The sequence below is a fragment of the Procambarus clarkii genome, chromosome 1 (assembly GCF_040958095.1).
Source record: "Procambarus clarkii isolate CNS0578487 chromosome 1, FALCON_Pclarkii_2.0, whole genome shotgun sequence".
Taxonomy (NCBI): Eukaryota; Metazoa; Arthropoda; class Malacostraca; order Decapoda; family Cambaridae; genus Procambarus; species Procambarus clarkii.
The window spans coordinates 27915070-27931575 of NC_091150.1; the positions used below are offsets into that span (position 1 = coordinate 27915070).

Consider the following 16506-nt stretch of genomic DNA (forward strand, 5'->3'; position numbering starts at 1 on the left):
TTCGCGTTGAGTCCTTAACACCCTCTCTTAGTCCCCCCCCCTCTCCCCCCTCCCCCCCCCCCCCATCTTCCCACGCGAAACTTGGACTGAAATTACATACGAAATTGGGCGTGAAACTTACAGCGGAAAGTGGGAATATGACGGCCGGGGGAAACTTTGCAGTAACTTAAAGTTTGTGTCATCCCGAAACTTGAATATTGCAACTGAACGAACTTGTGACGGCAGGTATAATGACGCGAAACTTACTGGGTCGTGAAAATTGTCTTTTCAATGAACTTAGTTCGGTGGATAATTTGGCGCTCAGCCTCACAAGATAATCACCCTCACGTGCACGAATTGCGCAGTTTGACATCTCTGAAACGATCAGTTTCTCACGAAACTCAACACGAAACTTGATGCTTAAGCTTGGAACGCCACTAAATAACTTGAAACTTAGAACATAACTCGATACGAAACTAAATTTTAAAAAAGTGACTTGAAACTTCCTAAGAATTGGAACGTACTAGAGAATTAGGGACGATAGTTGTTGGGGAACTTAAGACCGCTTACGAACCGTGGATGACAACATTTCCAGTAAGTTCTTGCACAGCCAACTTTGTTTTGTTGGAAGCGATAACAGTGATTCAGTAATTGGTTGGGTGTTATCTTGGACGGTTTGTCTTGGCTGGTCAGAGCTGTTGAGAGTGGTGGTGGTGGTGGTGGTGTGGTTGTGGTGGTGGTGGTGTGGTGGTGGTGGTGGTGGTGTGGTGGTGGTGGTGTGGTTGTGGTGGTGGTGGTGTGGTGGTGGTGGTGGTGGTGGTGTGGTGGTGGTGGTGGTGGTGGTGTGGTGGTGGTGGTGGTGTGGTGGTGGTGGTGTGGTGGTGGTGGTGGTGTGGTGGTGGTGGTGGTGTGGTGGTGGTGTGGTGGTGGTGGTGTGGTGGTGGTGTGGTGGTGGTGTGGTTGTGGTAGTGATGGTGTGGTAGGTTGTATTGTTACTTACCTATCAGTATGTACCTAACAGTGAGCAACGGGAGAGTGAGGTCTAGCTCTCAATGCCCCGCCCACCGGCCCTGTTGTTCCTGTTGCCTCATAATTTAACTTTTCCACCGTGCGACTCCCCCTTGTCGAGTCCCTTAAACTTGTGGCTGGAGGTCGCTTCCACACCTTCTTGCAGTACTCTCCACTTGTTGACCGCGTGCGAATATTTTCTTCCATTTCTTCGACTCATTTACGTTTCAAGTTTTCATGATCCTCCTTGCCATACTTTTTTCTACATTCAAAGAGGCTCACCTTGTCTGTCACCTTCTGTATCTTGTATGTTGTGATCATGTTTCCCTCCCCTGTTTCCTCTCTCTTTTTCCCCAAAGGACCCCGCCTTTGCAGCCGTCAGTTGTTTAATGTATGACTCCCGATCTATTTTTCCCTATCATATCTACTACATATAACTCTCTCACACACACATCCCACACATTTACTACTAAGTGAACAGACGTATTAGGTGAAATAAACTCTGTCTTTGGCCGGGAATCAAACCCGTGCCGCTGAACCCAAGCACCACACTATACAAACTTTGAAGATATAGATTTGTTGTGCGTGTAATGCACTTTATTACATTATAAGGGCTAACTCTAAAAACATGAGAATTAAGGAAACTTCAGAAGGCCTGTTGGACCTTAAGACTCCATATTGGACTGTGCAGTTGCGTCATTGCCTTGCAGTTGGTATTTGAGCCCATCTGCAGGCATCAACCGGCTCTGGTGAACGTTGTGTTGATCAAAGCATGTTGTGTTAATGGCCCAGCCACTCAGAACCAGTCTGTGAACTTGGCAGTGAACCAATCAGATAGCTGGAGGTGGTGGGCCAATCAGATAGCTGGAGGTGGTGGGCCAATCAGATAGCTGGAGGTTGTGAGCCAATCAGATAGCTGGAGGTGGTGAGCCAATCAGTGTGTGACAGGAAACAATGGCCTGTGAGTTGTCCTGACAGGGTTCCCGCCTCCAATCAGCCAATCAGGACACTGTGTGAGCTGACAATACTACACGGCCGTTTAACCAGGCCGTTCTCGCAATTTGCCACTCCGTAAAAAATGTAACTGTTATCCCCTGACCAGGAACATGCGAACCCAAGCAACCCCTCCCTAACCTGTCAAGGCCGTGGCATAGAAAACGAGAATATTATGATCCTTTAATTTTTACAAGTACGTCTCATAATTTCTTAACGGATTTATCATTATGTAGTAAATACAATGGAGCGGTTTACTTATGTAGTACACTCCATATGAAAGTTTACTTCTGTGTAGTATACCCATGGGACAGTTTACCCCTGTAGTACACCCTATGTGAATGTGTAATATAATTACACATTCATATTACACATGAGGAAATAAATTATCTTTGTGTAATACCTAAATGTACCGACAGAACTTTTAATCTACCGACAGAACTTTTAATCTACCGACAGAACTTGCAATCTACCGACAATCTTTTAATCTACCGACAGAACTTTTAATCTACCGACAAACTTTTAATCTACCGACAAACTTTTAATCTACCGATAAACTTTTAATCTACCGACAAACTTTTAATCTACCGACAAATTTATAATCTACCGACAGAACTTTTAATATACCGACAGAACTTTTATTCTACCGACAGAGCTTTTAATCTACCGACAGAACTTTCAATCTACCGACAGAACTTTCAATCTACCGACAGAACTTTTAATCTACCGACAGAACTTTCAATCTACCGACAGAACTTTCAATCTATCGACAGAACTTTTAATCTACCGACAGAACTTTTAATCTACCGACAATCGTTTAATCTACCGACAGAGCTTTTAATCTACCGACAGAACTTTTAATCTACCGACAAACTTTTAATCTACCGACAATCTTTTAATCTACCGACAGAACTTTTAATCTACGGACAGAACGTTAAATCTACCGACTAACTTTTAATCTACCGACAGAACTACCGACAGAACTTTTAATCTACCGACAATCTGTTAATCTACCGAGAGAACTTTTAATCTACGGACAGAACGTTCAATCTACCGACTAACTTTTAATCTACCGACAAACTTGTAATCTACCGACAGAACTTTTAATCTACCGACAGAACTTTCAATCTACCGACAGAACTTGTAATCTACCGACAGAACTTTTAATCTACCGACTAACTTTTAATCTACCGACAATTTTTTAATCTACCGACAGAACTTTTAATCTACCGACAGAACTTTTAATCTACCGACAGAACTTTTAATCTACCGACAGAACTTTCAATCTACCGACAGAACTTTTAATCTACCGACAGAACTTTCAATCTACCGACAGAACTTTTAATCTACCGACAGAACTTTTAATCTACCGACAGAACTTTTAATCTACCGACAGAACTTTTAATCTACCGACAGAACTTTTAATCTACCGACAGAACTTTTAATCTACCGACAGAACTTTTAATCTACCGACTAACTTTTAATCTACCGACAAACTTGTAATCTACCGACGGAACTTTTAATCTACCGACAGAACTTTTAATCTACCGACAGAACTTTCAATCTACCGACAAACTTTTAATCTACCGACAGAACTTTTAATCTACCGACAGAACTTTTAATCTACCGACAGAACTTTTAATCTACCGACAGAACTTTTAATCTACCGACAGAATTTTTAATCTACCGACAGAACTTTTAATCTACCGACAGAACTTTTAATCTACCGACAGAACTTTTAATCTACCGACAGAACTTTTAATCTACCGACAGAACTTTTAATCTACCGACAGAACTTTTAATCTACCGACAGAACTTTCCAATATTACGGTCGAGAGTGAGTTAGGACAATATAGGATATTACTGAGAGGTTTTACTAACATTTTATTACCGACAAAGTTGAACAAAACTTGAATTACTTCCACAGATTATCAATTACTTAAGTGGCACGAGGCTTATTCCTGATTATAAGTGATTTGATTTACTGTTCATTAGTTGTTTATTTGCTGATTATAAGTGGTTTATTGCTGATTATTAGTTGTTTATTGCTGATTATTAGTGGTTTATTAATGATTATAAGTTGTTTATTTATTATTATTAGTGGTGTATAGCCTGTGCAGGTAAGATTAATACAACTGGGTATGCTTGACGAATCTAGATCACTGCCTGTCTACCATATTTGTGTATATCATACTTGTCTCCGTATGTTCTGTACGTGCGTGTGTGTATATCTTGTCTGTGTGTTGTATAGCATACATGCTATGTTTGTGTACAGCATAATACCTGAATATATATATCCTACCTGCATATGTGTGTGTGTTTGTGTGTATCTGGCAGTGTATTTCGTGGCTTCCTCTGTGTGTATATCATGGTACCTTTGTGTAAATGCTCGTACATGCCTGAGTGTATACACTTGCTTGTATATTAAGAGTGTGACAGTTTGGCAGTTTATGTTCTGGCTGCTGTCGTTCCTGTCCTGTCACACCAAATGACCCTGCAACAGGAACGGTAGCAACCAGAGAACATAAACTGCCAACATGTCACTCTTAATTTATTACCCCCATTAATACCATATTCATTTAATACCCCCATTCGTTTAATACCCCATTCATTTAATACTCCCAGTCATTTAATACCCCCCATTCGTTTAATACACCATGTATGTCATTCATCCATGTCACCATTAGAAGATATTATAAGGAGCTACACAGAAGAAGTTGTCTTTGAGACTGTGAGGTGAGACCTTACGAAACGCATCACTAGGCGTCAGAAATCAGTAATAAGTAAAAATGAACTTTGGAGAGTTAATTTGTAATCTTCCTGCTTCAGTGAAGAAAACCACAAGGAATATCGAGAAGATTTGTGGTAGAATCATAAATCTAAAAGTTTCTGTCGTTTTCAATGAAATATGTTTAAAAGAAAGACTGTTACCAATATATATATATATTGGTAGCAGTCTAATTAATATATATATATATATATATATATATATATATATATATATATATATATATATATTTATATTTATATTTATATATATATATATATATATATATATATATATATATATATATATATATATATATATATATATATATGTCGTACCTAATAGCCAGAACGCACTTCTCAGCCTACTATGCAGATCCCAATTTGCCTAATAAGCCAAGTTTTCATGAATTAATGTTTTTTCGACGACCTAACCTAACCTACCCTTTTCGGTTACCTAACCCAACCTAACCTATAAAGATAGGATAGGTTAGGTTAGGTTAGGTAGGGTTGGTTAGGTTCGGTCATATATCTACGTTAATTTTAACTACAATAAAACAAAATTGACCTCATACACAATGAAATGGGTAGCTTTATCATTTCATAAGAAAAAAATTTGAGAAAATATATTAATTCAGGAAAACTTGGCTTATTAGGCAAATCGGGCCTTGCAAAGTAGGCTGAGAAGTGCGTTCTGGCTACTAGGTACGACATTATATATATATATATATACCCGACCCCCGAGGAACTGGACGAGGTCTTCGAACACTGATTGGTATATTGTTATATTGTTATATAAGTGTGTGTTTTCTGTAAACTATAGCATTGCAATAAAATAAAAAAAAATAAAAAAATAGGGGTGGTAGGAGAGGAAAAGATTAAAGTATTCAGTGAGAATCCACAAGGTCTTCTCTGAACACTATTTATTTTCTTCTTCGAGGATGTGGGTCCCTTTAATTAAACCAGTGATGGGTACCCCTATATATATATATATATATATATATATATATATATATATATATATATATATATATATATAATATAATGTGTGTGTATATGTATATATGTATATATGCAAGTTGTGTGTATGTATAGAGCAGTGTTGCCAGCCTGTTCACACGCGTGCTTTGCTCTCTGACTTTTCGTGAGAATTTCACTTAGTTTGGGTTTTGTTGAGGAAAAAGTGACGCTTTTTTTGCGTGTCGCGGGAAAGTGAATTTCGCGGGGCAGCGGAAAAGTGAGTTTTGCACACAGGGGAGAGCACCATTTTGCATGTGAGGCCAAGTTTTGCATGACAAGGGGAAATTTTGCGTGTTAAAAGTTTTGCGTGATAAATCGAGTTTGGGATTAATTTTTTAAGGTTAAAGAAAGTTTTGCGGAGCCAAATCAAGTTATTCTTAATGGAGAAAGCTTTCTTTGTTAAATTAAGTTTTATTATATAAGCTGTTGTATGCTTGATGGCTGACAAGATGGCAGAGTGATTTACGTGATAATAACAACCAATCCTCGAGACCAAGCAATAAGTCAAATACTGACTTAGTTGTTACAAAGTACAGTTTTGACTTATTCAGCACACAACCAAATGAGAGGATGAATCTTCCTCTTTATTATGACAGTTTTGTTTTTCTGAAATGTAATATTATTATTATTATTATTATTATGTAGTGTAGGGTTTATGTATATTTAGGCCTAGGTAAGGTTAGGTGAGGTGTTGGGGTTACGGTGATCTAGGAAGTGTTTACACTACAGGCTGAAGGTGAACGAAGCACGAGTCTAGTCATATAACCTCCGAACGGGGCTTGTTAAGTGCAAATAGTGACTTATGTAGAGTTGTCGTAGTCAGAGTCTGACAGCCCTTTGTTGTGACGATGGGCTGGCTGGGTGATGACAGCTACACACCGATAGTCCTTATTGAATCTTTACTTAAGGAATAAATTTGTTGTTCAACATAGTGTGCTGCTGTTACCATGTTGTGTTGGGAGTCTGGAGCTTCGATTGTATCTTAGTACAGGTTGCAGGCGACGAGTCACAATAACGAGGCTGAAGTATGTTGACCAGACCACACACTAGAAGGTGAAGGCACGACGACGTTTCGGTCCGTCCTGGACCATTCTCAAGTCGATTGTGTTGTTGACAATCGATTTGAGAATGGTCCAGGACGGACCGAAACGTCGTCGTCCCTTCATTTGCTAGTTTGTGGATTGGTCACCTTAGTACAGGTTGTTAGGTTGTTTGTTGGGTCACTTGTGAGCCTCGTTACGGGGAGTGCAGCTGTTAACCCCGGGTCGTCCACACGGGGTGCTCACATTTAACTGTTGAGAGCCCAGGTCGACCCACGAATTATGAGCAGCTGAAAAACTCCGGACAAGACCAAACCACCATTTAAGACTCCATTGGGAGATCGTTGGGGTCACATTGCGAGCCGATCTTCTCGAACAGGGCCGAATCCCAGACCCACCTATGTTAGTCACCTACCCCTCCCCAATCATCCTGCAACGTTTATTGAGGGGACACACACACACACACACACACACACACACACATGTAAAGGAGGACACAAGAGCAAGAGGAGGAGACACACCAAGCCTCCTGGACTTGATCTTCACCCAGAATGATGAAGACATTGAGAACTTGAGGGCACCAAACACCAGCAGGAGCAAGTGACCGTTGTGTGCTGGTGTTGCCTACTTAGAAGGAAGACGGTCCAGGAAATGATTGACCAAGTCGAACTGAAATGCAAAGGGGCAGGAGAGAGATTCATACCACCATTAAGTGGAAAAACAAGGAGAACATGTAACAACCCGTGATTCAGTAGACAGTTCCAGGAAGCTCCAGGTGCCTGACGAACCACCTGGAGTTTTATGGTAAGGTAACGAGTTGCCTGGAGTTTTATGGTAAGGTAAGGTGGTTGCATGTTTCTGGACTGCCGCAAGGCCTTTGATACAGTACCACACAGAAGGCTACTATACACACTTGAGAGGCAGGCGGGGAAGACGGAAACGCACTGTCACGTGTAAGGAATTACCTGACAGACAGGTGTCAGAGATTGACAGTGAGGGGCGAGGAGTGGGACTGGCGTAGAGTAACAAGCGGGGTGCCTCAAGGATCGGTCCTGGGTCCAATTCTATTTCTAATATATATAAATGACTTGACTGCAGGAGTTGAGTCTTATGTCAAGTCTGCAGACGATGCAAAATTAATGAGGATTGAGACTGATGAGGATTGTAAGATTCTCCAGGATGACTTGAACAGGTTGCGGAGATGGTCTGAGGTTATGGTTAAGTTACTCTGAACATAACTAGAGTTCAACACTAACAAGTGCAAGGTGATGAAAATAGTGACAGGATCCAGAAGGCCAATATACGATTAAGAGAAAAAGGGTATACAACGTTAAGATTGAAAGACCTGGGAGTGGATATAACACTAAACCTAACACCAGAAGCTCATATAAACATAATAACGCCAGCAGCATACTCTACTCTAGCCAAAGTCACAACAGCCTTCAGAAACTTAAATAAGGTGGCTTTTAGATCACGATACACCGCCTGTGTGAGGCCAGTCTTAGAGTATGCCGCCCCGTCGTACTCAAAGGAGCAGGTTGTAGAGGATAACTCCATTAATAACTTTAAAAGTAGGTATGATAGGGAAATAGGTTAGGAGTCATTGCATTAGACAACACACGGTTAGAAAAGTGGGGTCAAAGACCTTGAGCTCGATCCTGCAAACACAGATGAGAACACACACACACACATATGTACGTTAATATTATATACAGAGTGCATACTTATTTCGGGAAGTAAAATGTTTACAAAGTAGAAAGATAATTTAGAAAAATCTGATTTAGAAATAAATACACAATTTAGAATATATGTTTATGAATTCATTCATAACATAATTCATTCATATATAAATTCACTTAATTTTGTGGTTTTGTCAGTGTAAATTGTGTTTAATTAATTTACAAGTTGATTGATTGACAGTTGAGAGGCGGGCCCAAAGAGCCAGAGCTCTACCTCCGTAAGCACAACTAGGTGAGTTCACACCACCTGTTTTGGAACGCCGACATGACAGTAATATTGAAGAACCTTCCCATCCTCTCCTTGAGCTCATCTTTACCCTTCTGTCCACTAATTAATATGTCTTAACCCCTCACCCTCCCCCCCCCCCTCGTGGAGTTGGCCACGTTTTCTTTCACCTGATGCATCTGTTCACCTCGCAGTAAAATATTCACTCGTGGGGGTTAAACTGTTTTGGGTTGAATCCTGGGGGAACTCTGTGTGTCATGGTGGGGCTCTGGCTCTTTGGTCCCGCCTCTCAACTGGGAAGGGGGGGGGAGGTTTCCTGGATATAGGCCTAAGTACCGGGCTTCATGTCGTCGACAACAGAAATGAGGAAATCTGTTTTTAAACAGTAGTTACATCCACAACAGGTCTCTGTAACAGATATTATTATTATTATATTTTTATCAAGAGCCTTAGCATATGCAACTGAAAAACTGCCGAGGTGCTCACACTGCAGGTGCTCACACTGCAGGTGCTCACACTGTAGGTGCTCACACTGCAGGTGCTCACACTGCAGGTGCTCACACTGTAGGTGCTCACACTGCAGGTGCTCACATTGCAGGTGCTCACACTGTAGGTGCTCACACTGTAGGTGCTCACACTGTAGGTGCTCACACTGCAGGTGCTCACACTGCAGGTGCTCACACTGTAGGTGCTCACACTGCAGGTGCTCACACTGCAGGTGCTCACACTGCAGGTGCTCACACTGCAGGTGCTCACACTGCTGGTGCTCACACTGCAGGTGCTCACACTGCTGGTGCTCACACTGCTGGTGCTCACACTGCAGGTGCTCACACTGCAGGTGTTCACATTGCAGGTGCTCACACTGCAGGTGTTCACACTGCAGGTGCTCACACTGCAGGTGCTCACACTGCAGGTGCTCACACTGCAGGTGCTCACACTGCAGGTGCTCACACTGCAGGTGCTCACACTGTAGGTGCTCACACTGCAGGTGCTCACACTGCAGGTGCTCACACTGCAGGTGCTCACACTGTAGGTGCTCACACTGCAGGTGCTCACACTGTAGGTGCTCACACTGCAGGTGCTCACACTGTAGGTGCTCTCACTGCAGGTGCTCACACTGTAGGTGCTCTCACTGCAGGTGCTCACACTGCAGGTGCTCACACTGTAGGTGCTCACACTGCAGGTGCTCACACTGCAGGTGCTCACACTGCAGGTGCTCACACTGTAGGTGCTCACACTGTAGGTGCTCACACTGTAGGTGCTCACACTGCAGGTGCTCACACTGCAGGTGCTCACACTGCAGGTGCTCACACTGTAGGTGCTCACACTACTGGTGCTCACACTGCAGGTGCTCACACTGCAGGTGCTCACACTGCAGGTGCTCACACTGCAGGTGCTCACACTCCCGCTCGTCTGATATGTTAATCCCACAACCCCCCTAATATTTGTGTTGTGGTTAGAATATGCAAATCTTAGGTCAGCATTTTCCGTCTCAGACATTTTTGTTTGGCGTGAGTGTGGCGGCGACACGCTAAGATGGCGGGAGGTTTGTCCGCCGCGGTAATAGTGGCTGGTGTGTTGTCTTGGACCCGAGAGACCTAGTCAAGCCAAACCCTAAATGACAGACAAATGGGATGCAGAGTCAAACGCACTCTGCTGTTAGAAGCATCCTCCTCCTCAGGAAATACGTGTCCATTATTCGATGTTCCACGGACATCTTCAAGAGAAAATTAGACTGTTTTCTAAAAGACGTTCCGGACCAACCGGGCTGTGGTGGGTATGTGGGCCTGCAGGCCGCTCCAAGCAACAGCCTGGTGGACCAAACACTCACGAGTCAAGCCTGGCCTCGGGCCGGGCTTGGGGAGTAGAACAACACCCAGAACCCCATCAAGCAGGTATCAAACAGGAGAGGAGGCAATTAATTTCGCCTCCTCTGTGTTGGACAAACTTGAAGTAGTACAGAATGAAGCCATGAGGATAATTCTTGGTGCCCCAAGATGCACAAGAATCATCAACATGAGGGAAGAACTAAAGCTTCCAACCATACTAGAGAGAATAATGCAAGTCAACACTACCTTTTGTCTGAAAGTTATGAGATATCCTACATCTCCTGCATTGCTCAGAGACAAATTATTTAGTGCTGTAAACACCCTTTTGACTGGTGCCTACATACCAACTCACTCCTTTTATGATAATTGGCTGAGCAACAATGCCTACAATCTCATTAAACTTAACATTCCTTTTAAGTGCAATCTACCTGTCTCTGATATTCCTCTTTATCTGTACCCCACCATTCAAGTATCATACACACCTGTCACCAAGAAAGGTAATGAGAATCTTGCTCTTCTCAAAGCTGTCACTCTTGAAACAATTGAATTCTCCATTGAGAATTTAAGATCTCACGAGCACTGTGTCTACACCGACGGCTCAGTCCAATCTTCTACTGGACGGACTGCAGCAGCATGTAGGTTTTATAGAAATAATATTTGCACAAAGACTGTCAGTGTCAGGTTAAACAACTGGCTGACCTCCACACAAGCAGAACTAGCAGCATTACACTTAGCAACCAGTACATTAAAAAAACATTGGAGGAGGAATAATTTTTTGTGATTCAAAGTCTGTCCCACCACCAACATCGTCACCCACCAACATCGTCACTCACCAACATCGTCACCCACCAACATCGTCACCCACCAACATCGTCACCCACCAACATCGTCCCCCACACCAGCATCGTCCCCCCCACCAGCATCGTTCCCCCCCACCAGCATCGTCCCCCCACCAACATAGTTCCCCCCCCACCAACATAGTCCCCCCCCACCAACATAGTCCCCCCCCACCAACATAGTCCCCCCCACCAACATAGTCCCCCCCACCAACATATTCCCCCCACCAACGTATTCCCCCCACCAACATAGTCCCCCCACCAACATATTCTCCCCCACCAACATATTCTCCCCCACCAACATAGCCCCCCACCAACATAGCCCCCCCACCAACATAGCCCCCCCCCACCAACATAGCCCCCCCACCAACATAGCCCCCCCACCAACATAGCCCCCCACCAACATAGCCCCCCCACCAACATAGCCCCCCCACACCAAGATAACCCCCCACCAACATAGCCCCCCCACCAACATAGCCTCCCACCAACATAGTCCCCCCCACCAACATACCCCCACCAACATAGCCCCCCACCAACATAGTCTCCCCCACCAGCATAGTCCCCCCCACCAACATAGTCCCCCCACCAACATAGCCCCCACCAACATAGCCCCCACCAACATAGTACCCCACCAACATAGTCCCCCAACATAGCCCCCCCCCCACCAACATAGGCCCCCCACACCAACATAGCCCCCCACCAATATAGTCCCCCACTAACATAGTCACCCTCCAATATAGTTCCCCCCACGAACATAGCCCCCACCAACATAGTACCCCACCAACATAGTCCCCAACATAGCCCCCCACCAACATAGCCCTCCCCCACCAACATAGCCCTCCCCACCAACATAGTCCCCCCACCAACATAGTCCCCCCACCAACATAATCCCCCCACCAACATAGTCCCCCACTAACATAGTCACCCTCCAATATAGTTCCCCCCCCACGAACATTGCCCCCCACCAACATAGCCCTCCCCCACCAACATAGCCCTCCCCACCTACATAGTCCCCCCGCCAACATAGTCCCCCCACCAACATAATCCCCCCACCAACATAGCCCCCACCAATATTTCCCCCCACGAACATAGTCCCACCCACCAACATATTCCCCCCACCAACATATTCCCCCCACCAACATATTCCCCCCACCAACATATTCCCCCCCCCCCACCAACATAGCCCCCACCAATATTGCCCCTACCAACATAGCCCCCCACCAACATAGCTCCCCCCCCCCCCACTAAGCAACCACTGAGGGCACCAAAGTGGGATCACCAAGAAGTTACTGGAGAGTTATGGAGCATTGTGAGTGAGAATTCCAAGTGTGGTATTTTGGGCGAGCGGTAATTATTCCCCGCACAATGGACGTGGACGGGAATTAGCAGAGGCAAAGAACTGGAATCAGAAGAAGAATGGCAGAAGTGGGAATTGTTGAAGTCGGACTGTGTCTGTCTGTTTGTTTGGGCGCTCTCTTGGTTTTTTTTTTCTCAGTTCTGAGCGAGTGTTTTTTTTTTTAATATTATTATTTTTTTTATTTAACTTTATTTTCCGTTGTCTTGTTTTAAACGTTGGTATTGTTTGTAACATTTGAACGTTTCTATTTTATTTCGTTGTATTAAGATTTATTTTTTTATCATTCAATGGCTTTTATTTTTGTCTGTAATAAATTTCATTGCATTTTTTACAATCTGTTTTACCTTAAATGTTTATATCCTCTATTTTATTCAACTAAACGTTCTATTAAACATTTTATTATATTTATAGTCCATGTTCCTGCGTCACTCGTGTGGTGGTCACTCACCACCACACTGAGTGACCTTTGACCTGTCACCTAGGTCAAAGGTGACATTTGACCTCGGTGACAAAGGTGACGCAGTCATTTCCAAACCTCCTAGCAGTGTCTCAAGTTTCTTGACACCTTTCTTGAGCTCTTGTATCGAACGCTTGACTCGTTTATGTGTAACTTTACTTATTGTAACTTTTGTCCTCATTCTCATTGTTCTTCTTGTTTTAATTTTCTTATTTTTCTAAATTAGTTTTTTCTCATTTCTCTATTGTATGGATGTGATCGTTCTCAGTATTTACCTTTCATTTATACTACTGCTATTCCAGGGGTGACTGCTCTATGGTGACCTGTGAAGCTCTTCTGGTCAGAGAATAGCAGATAGACTAAGAGTACTTCATTCTCTATGAATAAGTCCTGTTGTGTTGGGGCCACAGAACCGCGTCTCTACCGGTTCTACACCATTTATTTCATACTATAAATGATAATCTTAATTCTGTTTCTTCTAATTTTTCTCCAAACGTGTTTTCATATTTTTCTTATTATTTTTCCCATATTATTCTGATTTTCCGTTTTCACTCTCCTCTTCTCTTCTTCATTTAATTCACGTTGTGTAACAGTAACAATAATCACGCTCGGACATCATAATGGCATGATATATGTAAAAACTTCACCTAATGAGTTCGATACCTCAAGAACACTATTGGATTCAGGAGAATCTCAGGGTAAATTAATTTTAGATTATCGTGGTCCAGTGGGTTAAGGCGCTCGGCTGGGGAGACCCAGAACGCTTGTTCGAATCCTCAGCTTGATCCAATGATTTACGAGAAATAATGATAACGAAGCAATAATTATCGTATCACCCAGTCTATTTATTTTTTTTTGCTTTGGAAAGACTCGCATGCAACTTACTTTATATGTTAGCAATATGCGCCTGTAATCTATGCAACAGTTTCCTGGACTACGGTAAAAAAATTATAGGTTTGTGAACAGTTTTCCAGGGCTTGGGAAACTGTTTTAACGACGTGGTTTACCTGTTTACAGTGTGTGTGGGGGGGGGAGTTTTTTGTTAACTTTTTTAAGGATTTTTTTTGGCATTTTTTTATTTGGTTAAATTTTTCCTTTGCCATATAAATATCCGTGGAGAACTTCTTTGCATATATATATATATATATATATATATATATATATATATATATATATATATATATATATATATATATATATATATATAATGTCGTACCTAGTAGCCAGAACGCACTTCTCAGCCTACTATGCAAGGCCCGATTTGCCTAATAAACCAAGTTTTCCTGAATTAATATATTTTCTCTAATTTTTTTCTTATGAAATGATAAAGCTACCCATTTCATTATGTATGAGGTCAATTTTTTTTATTGGAGTTAAAATTAACGTAGATATATGACTGAACCTAACCAACCCTACCTAACCTAACCTAACCTATCTTTATAGGTTAGGTTAGGTTAGGTAGCCGAAAAAGTTAGGTTAGGTAGGTTAGGTAGTCGAAAAACAATTAATTCATGAAAACTTGGTTTATTAGGCAAATCGGGCCTTGCATAGTAGGCTGAGAAGTGAGTTCTGGCTACTAGGTACGACATATATATAATATATATATATATATATATATATATATATATATATATATATATATATATATATATATATATATATATAGTTATTACACTTTTTGAAGGATGCTAGAATGAGGCAGAGAGATAGATAGATAGAGAGAGAGAGAGAGAGAGAGAGAGAGAGAGAGAGAGAGAGAGAGAGAGAGAGAGAGAGAGAGAGAGAGAGCCTATTTAACCTTTGTCAGCACCAATCCATTTAGCGAGGTTTTTTAAACGAGAAAAAAGATTGCCTCGCTTTTGTCCCGGAAAATGTTTGAAATAGGAACATTTTTAGCATAGTAAAATTTCTCTGAGCGCATTTTTACATTTTTTTGGGGAACGTCGCAAATTTTTGGAGAGTGCAAAAACACTTTAGTTTGTCAAATGTGAAAATGTGTGACATTGGAGACTGGAAAGTGGGTTTGTTTACGTTTCCTTAGACCTGTGTTCACCTGGCAGTAATTAAGTACCGGGGAACTAGGAAACTGTTGTGGTTAGCATCCTGTTAAAGGCCAATCATTGGCCTAGGTGGGACCTCAGACGAGCCTGACAGTCGTTCTATCTGACTACGAGAAACATAAAGAGAAAATATTAAAATAAAAATTAAATTAATAATAAAAAATGCTAAAAAAAATCACAAAAATTTGCTTTAATTTTACAGTAATGGTAAAAAATCTTCATCTATTAATGATAATTATAATTAATCTTAATATATCCTTTCAAGTTACATTCCAAAGAATTAAAACTAACATATTTTGTCCAGCCATGTGGGTAGAACCCTCCACACCTGAAGTGTTAATCTAAACCCTCCACACCTGAAGTGTTAATTAAAGTGTACCAGGCAGGAGAAATGCTAATTACACACCTGGCTTTGCACACGTGCACAGACATGTGATACATTAATTAGGTGTTATTTAAACGCTAGTATTCTACTTAGGCTAAAATTAGTGCAGAATGTTAAACTTAAAATGTTCGTTTATATGTGGGGTAGAAATTGTGATTATTTCGTGGCACGTCCGTACGTTGTAAAATAGGCCTATGGGATTCATAGCAGATTACCTTGGTTTGTTTACCTGGAGTATACCTGGAGTGCCAGAGTATACCTGGAGTGCCAGAGTATACCTGGAGTGCCAGAGTATACCTGGAGTGCCAGAGTATACCTGGAGTGCCAGAGTATGCCTGGAGTGCCAGAGTATACCTGGAGTGTCAGAGTATACCTGGAGTGTCAGAGTATACCTGGAGTGCCAGAGTATACCTGGAGTGCCAGAGTAAACCTGGAGTGCCAGAGTATGCCTGGAGTGCCAGAGTATGCCTGGAGTGCCAGAGTATGCCTGGAGTGCCAGAGTATACCTGGAGTGCCAGAGTATACCTGGAGTGCCAGAGTATACCTGGAGTACCAGAGTATACCTGGAGTACCAGAGTTTACAAGAAGTGTCAGAGTATACCTGGAGTGCCAGAGTATACCTGGAGTGTCAGAGTATACCTGGAATGCCAGAGTATACCTGGAGTACTAGAGTATACGTAGAGTGCGAGTATACCTGGAGTACCAGAGTATACTTGGAGTACCAGAGTATACTTGGATTGCCAGAGTTTACTTGGAGTGCCAGAGTATACTTGGAGTACCAGAGTATACCTGGAGTATCATAGTATACCTG

At 42.3% G+C, this 16506-nt stretch overlaps 1 protein-coding gene across 1 annotated transcript; it reads right to left on the bottom strand.

Annotated features, from left to right (window-relative positions):
- Positions 1-9200: 9200 nt before the first annotated feature.
- Positions 9201-10271, bottom strand: LOC123750950 (keratin-associated protein 4-3-like). The gene has a single exon (XM_045733046.2). It carries the CDS (start codon positions 10269-10271, stop codon positions 9201-9203), a length of 1071 nt encoding a protein of 356 aa, XP_045589002.2.
- Between the last annotated feature and the right edge of the window lie 6235 nt (positions 10272-16506).